The sequence below is a fragment of the Octodon degus genome, unplaced genomic scaffold, assembly GCF_000260255.1.
Source record: "Octodon degus isolate 3935 unplaced genomic scaffold, OctDeg1.0 scaffold00010, whole genome shotgun sequence".
Taxonomy (NCBI): Eukaryota; Metazoa; Chordata; class Mammalia; order Rodentia; family Octodontidae; genus Octodon; species Octodon degus.
In genome coordinates this window covers 7360197-7372300 of record NW_004524586.1, presented here as the reverse complement: position 1 = coordinate 7372300, position 12104 = coordinate 7360197, and the positions used below count along the sequence as shown (strand labels likewise).

The 12104-nt window shown below is 41.2% G+C and overlaps 1 protein-coding gene across 3 annotated transcripts in view; it reads right to left on the bottom strand.

Annotated features, from left to right (window-relative positions):
• Entpd7 (ectonucleoside triphosphate diphosphohydrolase 7) overlaps positions 1-12104 on the bottom strand; it is a 54622-nt gene that overhangs the window by 21090 nt on the left and 21428 nt on the right. Inside the window, exons 6-9 of one of the 3 annotated variants that reach the window (XM_023708999.1) lie at positions 11945-12048; positions 9213-9269; positions 4573-4733; positions 3362-3528 (exon numbers count right to left, since the gene is read on the bottom strand). In XM_023708999.1, the coding sequence (XP_023564767.1) occupies positions 3362-3528; positions 4573-4733; positions 9213-9269; positions 11945-12048 (489 nt within the window). The remainder of the gene's footprint in view (positions 1-3361; positions 3529-4572; positions 4734-9212; positions 9270-11944; positions 12049-12104) is intronic. The other 2 variants (XM_004625540.2, XM_023709000.1) reach the window with 2 other exon arrangements.

The following is a 12104-nucleotide window of genomic DNA, read 5'->3' as shown; positions in this document are numbered from 1 at the left end:
ACTGGCCAAGCAATGGCCGTGACTCATCCGCATGGCAGACACTGACAAAGGATTTACAATTTGAGGTACAGAATCTCAGGATTAAATCCTGAGGGGATTTGACTGACCTTATCAGATCCAAAAGCTACAACTCTTGTTGCATAGGTCTTGCTTTATCTTGGTCTTAATCATTTAGCAGAAAAGTATAAAAACGAAGTATAAGAAGTAAAGCCATGCTGTTATGTTGAACTATAGGGGACTCAGGTCAACAATTTCTGACACTGCCAGTGAAGTGGAAGACCCAATACTATCATGGACTACTGGACTCTTTTGGAATATTTTGCTGAGTTCACACACTTATAATATTCAAATGACAGGAGTAGACAGAAAAGGGGATACAGATGAATATCCACTTTGTGTATTCAAAAAGGTTAGATGGATATATAGTTACATTCTCTTAATGAATAGAAGGATTTGTTCTAATGGTGTTTGTAAATAGGATATCATGTCTGCATCTTATACAGCAAATAATCACTAGGAGGAGAGTATGCAATGTGTTAAGTATTGAAACTGTCCTACCAATTTAATTTGAACCTGTCTCATTGCTATTTGTTTCTCGATAAAATTATGGAAAAAAATTAAAAAATAAACTTAGAAAGAGGGAGGAGCAGAATAAGGGAGGATAGGAGGGAGGGAGGATGGGGATCAATTTTATTTGACGCTACTGTCAACAGGTCTATTTCCCAGTGCACAGTGAAACTGGAGTTGTGAATCTGCTGTTCTCCATCTAAACTTCATTCTTACACATCTCAACTTCTCACTATGCTAACTGTCATTTTTCTGTTTAAAAATACAATTGCAACGTGCTATTGGCAAGAGTAAAGCAAGTGGGTAAGTAAACCTGTCCTGGTGCTGGGGCATTTCTCAATAGGATCTGAGTCTTGTGCACATGTTGGTGCAGGAATGAGAGTCTTAGGAGGACTGTATACAGTGTCTCCTGACCCCCTACTGGCCCTTGGTGTGCAGCAGTGTTGACATTTGAGGTGGCAGATGTGGTGCCGGTGCCTGCCTGCTGGTATACAGAGTGAATGCCTGAGCCAGCCCAGAGCGTCTGGATGTTTAAGGGAATAGTAAGAGATTATTGTTAAGCTGAAGACTTCATTTGCAAACCAGTAACAAGGAATCTCCTGGATCTTGAGCCATATATTTTTCTTGAAAAGTACTCATTTTCTTTTAAAATTTTGTCAGGGGTCATGTTATTGAGAGGTGAAATGAGATAAATATGAAGTTTTATTTAATGACACATTATATTGCAAAGCTGAAGACCTGCAGCAGGTTTGTATTCCAGCTCTTGTTCTAATTTTTTAGAAGACTGTGAAATTACAAAGATGCACATAGAATCAAGTTCTAATATACTGTTTGATGGGTGGATGAGGCAGTCCATTGTACCATTTCCTTCTTTGGAATCTCAGGCATGGTTTGGCAGTGCAAGAACTCTGTAACATTAACAAATTTAGGGGCTGGGGAGATGGCTCAGTGGAATAAGCGCTTCCCTGGCAAGCACAAGGGCCTGAGTTCAATCCCCAGTTCCGCCAAAAAAAAAAAAAAAAAAAAAAAAAAAAAAAAAAACCGAAAACAACAAAGCCCAAGGGGCTGGGGAGATGGCTCAGTGGAATAAGCACTTCCCTGGCAAGCACAAGGGCCTGAGTTCAATCCCCAGTTCCGCCAAAAAAAAAAAAAAAAGTCTCAGCTAGCAGCCTGAGCAGGTGGGAGGGACGGCCTTTGCTCCTGCCGTGGTCATCACACCATTTACTTATTCTACCTGTCTGGGAATTCTGTTCTCACTCGTAGAGATTCATATGCTGGATGGAAATTACATGGATAAATAAATTTGCTAGCTGAAGGTAGTCATCAGTTCCTAAACATGTGAAAGGTACATCTAGGATGAAAATGCACCCACAAGGGTGAGGACTGAAGGGGGCGCAGTGGGAAGGCAGCAACCAATAGGAAGCCTTTGAACATCCTGACTACTGCAGGGATGTGTCACCAGCTGTAAGGAAAACTCAGAGAACTCTTCCTAGGAAGAGAGAGCCAGCTGGGTGCGGTGGTGCACACCTATCATCTCAGCACTCGGAAAGATCGCTTGCTGTGAGTCAGGGGCCAGCCTGCACTACATAAGCAAATTCAAGGCACGACGTAACAAGACCTTGTTTTTTCTCAAAAAAATAAAATAAAAAACAGAACCATGAAGTCATGCCATCCCTTGAGAAACAGGTTTCTCTAGTAGTTTGGCAACTATAAAAAAAGTAACTTTTACCCTTCAAACTCCTGAAGCAAGGGACTTAAGCCACATGACCCCAAAATACCAATGCATGGAAAAAAGATAAAGCCCGGCAAGAAACTGAGGCACTGGAGAACACCAGACAGAAATACAGAAGCAGAGCAACAACGGAAGAAAATGAAAAAGGGAGGAGCAATCTGACCGTCACAACCTGAGAATATATGTGAGGACTCAACAGTCCTCTTCAGAAAGCAAACATACTGCTTGATGTTGATGCTATCATCAGTCACCCGGAACACCAGCATTCTCTCACAGTGAACTCTGGTTAGACTTATGTGACAATTAAAAACACTTATGTGATAATTATTTTCTTCAACATGCGCTAAATCTAAGATAACTGATTACTATGGATAAACTATTATAAAAGGGATACACTAGTACCTCTTCAATTAAGTGTTTCTAGCTACATAAATAATTCTGTGGAGGACAAGAACTATTGTCTATTATGCTTTCCCTCAATATGCATAATGATAAATAATTTCAAATAAAAATAAGCATCTCACAGTTGTGTATTATGATCAAACTAATTCATCTGGTATTCAAGTGAAAAATCAGTGATCTTTCCAATGCTGGATGAAAAGCTGGCTATTCTAGTCTTAATAAGTTTATTTTAAAAGCTGATTTTAACTAAAAATGTTTTGTTTTGCATGCACATTGCAGAAGCTAACTCTCACATAAGATGAACTACTCCGCTGTAAACACGATTGAGCACTAGGATGTATAAGAAATGAGGAGGGGCTACGTTACACTGCACATCTTAGCCACTGAATTAGCCTCACTTATCACTGTGATATCAGGCCTGCCCGTGGGGCGCAGGGACACATCGCAGTATGCTTCTGTACCTTCCCGTGAGTCCTAATAACAGACAGCAGGCCTCATTCAAGTCCTCTCTCCCTAGGACAGCAATGCTGTCCCACCGGCAGCGTGACCAGAAAGCAGGCAGCAAGCACTTACCTACCTTAGGAGAATATGGAAACTTCTTCCTAATATCCGAGCCTAAGCATATTCTATTTTATAAAACCAGTCTTATGCCAAATGTACCTGTTTTTGTTAAGCGTTTCATTCAGCACAAGATCTTCATAGCGCTGCCGGGCGAAGTTGCCTCCAAAACCTAAAAAGGTGGTGACGTAAACCCTGTACACATGTTCGGTGTGTTGTACATCACAGCCCAGATTGAACTCTGCAAGGAGAATCTTGGCAGCTTCTTCCTGATGTTAAAAGACAAAAGAGAATTTTAGTTCAACTTTACTTCTAGAAATCTACACCCCTGCTAACGCAGCAGGCTCCTCTCGGAACTGTCTTACTGCCCCCTTTCCTCCTCACACCATTACTTCAGGTAACAAGAGATAAAATGGTATGACTGCACCAAGACGCACAAGTTAAAGGCCAGGTTGGAAGACTAAATACATAAATTACAGACTCAAATACTATCTTTGATTACAAGAGGTAGAATTATTAAAGCTGATGTCATTGTTCTTTGTACTTTCCAACCCTCTGCAACAGGAATGTGCCATTTTCATATTTAGGGGAAAAAAAAACTTTTAATAAGGAATTTGGGGATCACCAGGAGATCTATTCTCTGACTTTTCATAACTTTATTTAAGAATTCCTAATATTTCTTGTGATAGATTTGGGCACATAATAGATGCTCAATAATAAAAACTGCTTTTCTCTCCTATGCTGGGAGTTCTCTGCAAACAGGAGGATCACTACGAGCCACTACGAATAGTGACACCCTCTACAAAATACATAAAATAAAATAAAAAAAATTAAGCTATGCTGAAAGTTGGCCTTCAAAATATGTGTACACATTCTCAGAGGTTAAAGAACATTAGAAGCCCAGAATTGAATTATTAGTAAGGGGAAAGGAACTATCATTTATGAGACGAGAGTCACATCTCGCACACTGTGCTCCAGGACTCACGTGTTATGGGTGCTCCTCAGGCAACCACAGAAGACACGGCGTACTGGTTGTAACTGCTAAAATGTACCACATGTTTACGAACTAGCCAGTTTGCTAAATGCTTCACAGAGGGCATCACTTCCTCCTCACAACTCTATCAGGCAGAACTATCACTAAGCCGTTTTTACACAATGAGGACACTGAGGCTCAGGGAAGTAACTCAAAGTGACACAAGCAAGCATCCGAACAAATGTTTGGACCCACATAGGTTGGTTTAAATCCAAAGACAGTGTTCTTCCTTTTCACAATACTGTCATTTCTAACTGAATTTCCACAAAAAGCAGAACACCTGTTTTGGAGGAAGGGCAGAGGTTGAGGTAGGAACTTCATAAGCAATTTGGAGAGAGGCTCCTCCCATATCCAGGATCCCCACTGTCCTTCGGCGTCCTGTTGCTGATTCCTGGGGACTCTCGGCATCTGACTCTGAAATGGTAAGAAAAGAAAAAGGTCCTAGTTAAGTAAAAATCAAAGTCAAAAATAAAGGACACTCCCCTTCAAGAAAAGCAGCAATCCTTTATATTTGGAAGCAATTAAAGAAGTTTAGCTAAGCCTACTAACTATGTATTACATAGAGAATGACTTCAAGTGATTTAAACAAGGTATTTTGTGCTTAGAAAAGTGCAGGGACTGGGGTTCGATCCCCAGTACCACATGCCTCCCCCCGGGAGGGGCACCCTGAACTGGCCACAGAGACTAGACACCAAGGCACACACCAGTGCTGGGGAGGCTGAAAACAGGAGGATCAATTTGAGTCTGAGCTGTACAGGGAGACACTGTACCAAATATATAGTATTTTGGCTACGTATTCATAGGAAATTATATCCTAAAGATAAAAAAAACAAGTACTTTGAATTGCATCCTAGTAATATAATACTATTGGTATTATTTTAGAATAATTAAGCATATAAGTTAAGATTTTGTTGGTGCAGTGCTAAGATTAAACCCAAGGCCTGATGCAAGCTAAGCAAGCATTCCACCACTAAGCAATACCCCTAGCCTATATTACTATCTTTAGGAACAAAGATAAGCATAAAAGAAAAGGATACAGGAGGACCAGGGAGATGGCTCAGTGGGGTAAGTGCTTCCCTGGCAAGTGCAAGGGCCTGAGTTCAATCCCCAGTTCCACAAAAAAAAAAAAAAAAAAAGGATACAGGCATAAAAATCAAAGACATGAAATAAAACTTCATGATCTTTTATTTAAAAGAAAGAAAAAAGCCCCCAAAATTTCAAAACCAAATAATAACAATGGTTAATACACTGTACACTGTATCTTTAAATTACTCAGAGTAGATATTGGCATTTAATTGTCCAAACAATATTAGTACAAACCTTTTCAATGAACTAAGGAAAAATAGAAGTATAAGTTAATAATCTCATATATTTTTTCCTTGCTTTTCTCTCTCTTATTTTCTCCATTCCCCAATTCCAGTTTCTCTTCTTTTGAAGTGTCTTCCCATTTTATAATATCTATTGTACATTTTGGATTTTATTCATTCTTTCAGTTTCTCATACTAGGAAGACAATATGATGTTTACACATGTGCATCTGGTTTGAGTATGCTCTCGAGTTGTATCTATTTTCCTGTAAGAGACTCAAGTTTATCCTTCTTTGTGGCTGAGTAGTACTCCATCATACAAAAAGATCACATCTTTTTCATCTACTCCTTGGTTAATGGGCATTTGGCTTGTTTCCAAAATGTAACTATTACAAATTGTGCTGCTATAAATCAATATCGTATGCTGTTTTAAACTCTGAGAAGATACCAAGAAGGGGAATAGCTGGGTCAAATGAGACCTCTAACCTAGTTTTTTGAGGACTCTCCACACTGATTTCCCCAGTGGTTGCACTAGTCCGTACTCCCACCAACGGTGGAGAGGGGCTCCTTTTTCCCCAGCTCCTCCAGCATTTGTTATTAGTTGACTTCTCTACGACAGCCCTTCTTTCTGGGGTTGTTTTAATTTGCATTTCTCAAATGACCAGTGAGGTGGAACATTTTTCATATACTTATTTGCTGTTTGTATTTCTTCATCTGAAGAGTATGTATTCATCTCAGATGTGCATTTTTGGGTTGTGTCTTTAAATTTGGGAGGTCTGACTTTTTTTGAGTTCTTTATACACTCTTTTTGGGTTTTTTGGAGGAACTGGGGATTGAACTCAGGCCCTTGCGCTTGCCAAATAAGCGCTTATTCTGCTGAGCTATCTCCCCGGCCCCTACATTCTTGATAGTAATCCACAATCTTAAATATGAGCTGGAAGCATTAGTAAAACTCATAATTTACTGTTCTCTTTCCTAAAATTTTGTATTACCCTGTTCTGATCACTAAAAAGCTTAGACACTGGTAACCCAAGAAGAATGAACACCCTGGGATCTAAACCACAGTCTGTACGTATAATTTTTCATTAAAATAAACCAGACTTTCTTTTAAAAAAAAAAAAAAATAGCCAATGCCAGAAAGTATCAGAAAGAAAGTATCCACAATGAGGATGGAATACGTTGTTATGTCAGATGCAGAAGGGCCAGGGAGATAGCTCAGTGGCATGAGCGCCTGCCCGGCAAGCGCAAAGTCCCAAGTTCGATTACTAGTACCACAAAAAAAAAAAAGGAGAAAATAATCAAAGTATTGGGATCATGTTAAAAAGGATACAAGTGCTAACCTAAAGGTGCACCTAAAGCTGCAATGGCCTCTCCCACCCCTGCCCCATCCTGGGGATTTAACAAACCCAGGGCCTCCTACACATTGGGCAAGTACTCTACCACTGAACTACACAGCCTCAGGACAATGGGCCCTAAGGCATCAGATACGTTAAAATACGTAATTTCATGGAAGTTAAAAAGTTCACTGTTTACATTTGAAACGTGTTAGGACAACAACAAATTATTCAAAAGCTTCAAAAGTAAAGAGAAATAATTAAGGATCTAGCTTATTTTTCCCTTACGAACTGTATTTCAAGATAACCAAGAGTTGACAAAGTTCATTATATAAAGTCCCACCTGTTAAATACAGAAGGAATGGTGGGAAGTTATCACTATTTTACAACCCCTGCTGCAAGCAAATATCTACGTAATGATCACAATTGGCTCTGACAGCCATTAGGGGAGTGGTGGGTGAGGAATTTTTATAACCGATTAGATCAGGCTGACGAGGCCTGAACCTTCACTTCATCAGTCTGAACATGACTAAAAGTAAGAACCAGACGATGATGCGGTGCCGCAGGAGACACGCGGCATCACCTTGCAGACACAGCTGAATCCAAGCCTAATCAGTCTGCATCCGGCCTCTCCAACCAGAATACACGAGGAGAAGGGTGCTGTCAAAGACCCATAAGGATGCACAAGGCCAGCGAAGGTGACCCATTATAGACGGAGCACCCACGCTGCAACCCCAAACCCACTTAAGTATCTCAAAGTGCCCACACTGCAATTAAATTTGAAAGTTGAGGTGTTTTTTGTTTTTTGTTTCTTTCTTTTTTTTTTTTTTTTTTTTTTTTGTGTGTGTGTGTGTGTGTGGCCAGCTCAGCCCACCAGGGGGCGGGGCTGGCTGGCATGTGGTGCTGGGGGATTGAACCGCGGTCCCTGTGCTTTGCTAAGCTTGTTCTAAGTAGGCGCTTTAGACCACTAAGCCATCTCACCAGCCCAAGGTTTTTATTTTAGGAAAAAAAAAAACTGTTCTCCGATGCTCGGCTGCTGGCTCCTGTGTTGACAGAGGGGCTTGTGTGGCCACTGTGGCACATGGACCACAGGTTCACGATCGCTTCCGAAAACCAATTCCAGAAGGTGGCAAGCTCATTCTGTCAAGTGACTCAGTTTTGTCCTTTTTGTTTTTAATGAACGATGTGCAAGAAAGTACAAGAGTAGGGTGGTAAGGTTACTGTCAAAAATTAAGAGTGGAGGCTGAAAACAGGAGGATCAGTATGAGTCTGATCTGTGCGATGAGACCCCGCAGACCCTGTACTAAATACATAAAAAATAAAGATTGGCAAAAATAGGGGAAAACATGTTTTATGTGAGGAAATATGAAAACAAAAAATGTGAAAACCCTGAGTGTTCAGTAGAAGTAAATGGTCCAAGGAAGTTTATTTTATTATTTATTTTTATAACCGTTTCAAACCATACATATGAAAAGGTTAAAAAGAAATAAAGCAAATTAGGACTGGAAAATGTGACAGAGTGTGTGTGTGTGTGTGTGTGTGTGTGTGTGTGTGTGTCTTACTTTTTATTCGTTGCTGAGACAAATATCCAACACCCAACATGAAGGAAGCAAAGGTTTATGTAGCTCACAGTTACTGGAGGTTTCAGTCCATATTCAGCTGGCTCCAAGGCAGAGCGGCACACAGACGAGGGCAACCTTTCACCGCGGCCGCAAAAAGCAAGAGCACAAGGGAAAGGAGCAGCAGCTCAGGCAGGGGGCTTCTCTCCCCATCTTACACTGTAATGCAAACTACTTGCCCCAGGGCAGGGGCAGCAGCCACACCCACTGCAATCAATCACAAACTCCTGAAGCCACCCCAAGACTGCACGAGGCTTTGGGGGGGGGACACCTATACACAAACCATAACAGTGTGTGTGTGTGCACAAGTGCGTGTGCATGCGAAGGTGCACATGTGTGTTGAAGCAACTTAAATTTCAAGAAAGAAAACCAACTAGGCATGTAATCCCAATAGTAAGGGAGGCTGAGGCAGGGGAATCACAAAATTAAGCCCAAGCGGGGCAATGCAGCAAATTAACAAACCTGTTGCAAAAAAAAAAAAAGTAAAGGACTGAGACTGTGCAAAAGCCCTGGGTTCATTTCTCAGTACTATACACACACACACACACACACACACACACACACACACACACAGAACTCCAAATTGCACTTAAGTACTACCAACAGGTTATAACTTAACTCCTCATCCCTTATAGAATTATTGTAAGATAGAATTACTCACCATCCTCATGATCAAATCTTCCCAAAACAAAGTTGATACCAATCCATGCATAAACCCCTGAAGAAGAAATACAAAAGGCCTCATTTAGTTCTCTACTGCTATACCACGTGCACGCCTCTTCCTAGGGCTACTCTCTTCCCCTTTTCTTGGGAAGAAAAAAGTCATAGTACTCTATTTTTCTGGACTCTCAGTGTATAGATTTTCAATCTTTTATCTTGTGATTCTTTCCCTCTTTTAAAATTATTTGTCTAGGAAGCTAAGGCAGATGGATGGATTGTGAGGATAAGGCCAGCCTGGACTATACAGCAAGTGAAAGCCTGCCCTGGAGTGAAACCCAGTTTAAAGAAAAAAATGACTTGTATCTTCCCAATTTCCCATAATGAATAACTATAAAAACAGATGTTAAAAAAATATAAATCCTTGAGTTCTACTTCTGGGTGACGTAGAAAAAGCACATTCCACCCTGTCTCACTACTGGGTGCAAAGAAATTCTAGGCAGAATGCATGCAGGAGGTTTGTGAGAACTCTGAGAAGAGAAAGGTACTGGGCACACTGAACGAGGCCAGAATTTACCCTCAGCCCAGTAAGGAGTCTCATTTTTTTCCTCTAAGACATTTCCTGGTCTTCAAAAGCAACTTGAAACATGAAAGTATGCATCAGGCACGGGCAGAAATAGCTTCCAAGATGTCGCTTGCTATGCTAGTCCAGGGAGCACAAAAAGGGCACCCCAAGGTTCAGAGATGCTTCTGCTTCTTTTCCTTTTTAAAATGTCCCTTTCTGCCCCAGGCAATCCCGTAGCAGCAGCAGTGCTGGGTGGGTGGATTCCTAAACTTCCAAGAATGTGAGTTCTCCCCAGCCAGAAGAATAATAGCCTGGAAGGCAGATTCTCACTGCTTTTTTTCCCCCCTGTCTTCCTGCCACTGGGCCCTTGATGCAGATGCAATCAGGGAAGTCCCTAGCAGAGTGGGCAAATTAAAGGCCTCATTTTCTGGGCGTGACACTACAGGCCCCTAATGCCAGAACTCTGGGACGCTGAGGCAGGAGGATCGGAAGTTCAAACCCACCCTGGGCTACTTTGTGACTTAACATGGCCCTGTCTCAAAATAAAAAAATTTAAAAAGATGGTGAAAGATGGTGTGTGTGTGTGTGTGTGTGTGTGTGTGTGTGTGTGAGCGAGATGGCCTTGAGTTCAACACACACACAAATTTTCTGACCAGCGAACCATGAACGTGAGCTCCGAAGAACAAGAAAGGATTGGAGCTACCATGACAGCAGGGACTAAGCTGTGTATGAACTCCTGGTCTTACCGCTAAGGTGCACATGTACGATCTGATGCCCTCACAGCCTTAGGATTGAAACCAATTACTTGGCATACAAAGAACCAAAAGACATCTTAACCAATAAAGGAAGAGACAACCCACAAATGACAAGCCTGAGATCACACACATATTAGAGTTATCAAGCCTGAAAGCAGCTGTGTAACCAAGAAATTCGAGCTGTCTTGCAATGAATAGATTCAGCAAAGAAACCGATTAAGAAGAAAATGTAATATTAAGACTGAAAAATGTCCCACCTAAGTGAGTTCTCTTTTTAGTCACCTTAGATCCTCATGGTTTTACGCTATAAAAATCTCTGGAAGAGACAGCTTCCCAAAGCAACCCACTCAGGTCCTCCTTCTGTCCCTCTCAGAAGCTTTCATTCCCCCAATAAATACATTCTGCTATTTTAAAAAAAAGACTGAAAAATGCAAAATTCAAATTCAAAATGGTAATTATTTTTCTTTCAGCAGACCACAACAGGAGGAAACATGATCTGCTTGGGCACAGTGCCACACACCTGTAATCCGAGCCTGAGGAGGCTGAGGCAGATTGCTGAGAGTGCAAGGCCAGCCTGAGCTACACAGCTAGACACTGTCTCAAAAGCCAAAACAAAACAAAGTAACTGCATAGTAACTGCAATAAAGGAAGAGTCTATAACAAAACTAATACATCCCAATCATCCTCTGAAATTAAAGTTTTCCCTTATTTGACCTAGTATTTGCTTTATACTTGAATTTGGCAAACTCGATAGAACTCCCAGAACTATTTTAAATATTTTCAAAAATACTTTTAGCTCACCAAAAATCCATTTAGAATCATCATTAAAGACTCAAAGTTTTTTTCTTTTATGTATTTAGTACAGGGTCTTACTACACAGATTGGACTCGCAGTGATCCTCCTGTTTTTAGCCTCCCAAGCGCTAGGATTACAGGCGCGCACCACCATGCCCAGTCTCAATCACTGTCTCAGTGCGCCCCAGGGGTGGCGCCAGCACAGCACGGGGATTGAACCCCAATCCCCTAGCACTTGCCCAAGCACGCACTTTAGTCCGCTGAGCTAACTAGCTAGCCCTCATCATTACAGATTAATACCCTCCAAACATGGTGCTTAGTACTAAGTTAAAGCCTGACAGACAGCAATCTAAGATAGATACCAACGCAGAATATAGTTTAGCAAAATCTAAAAAAACACTGAGGCAGAAAATTAAGATCGCCTATACATAGTGTATTATTTGTTGAAACTGTACTTTCCATTTGATTTGAAACTGTCTCATTGCTATATGTTTATCAATAAAACTTTTGAAAAAAAAAAAAAAAGATCACCTATACAAGGTACCCTAATGTTATAGCCAAGGTAAATAGTGACTGGCTGATAAATGACAGGGCTGCCGCACCCCTGCAGGCCCAGTAGTACCTTCTTGCTTCCCGGAGATCACTTCTGCCTGAGACTGAGAAAAGAGAAAGTCAAACTCCAGGGGTAGATCCCTCACCAGGTCGGCCAAGATAGCTAACTGCTTCCTGCAAAAAATAAGAATGCAAAAGTTAATCGGTAACTCTCCTCTTATCTGTCCATC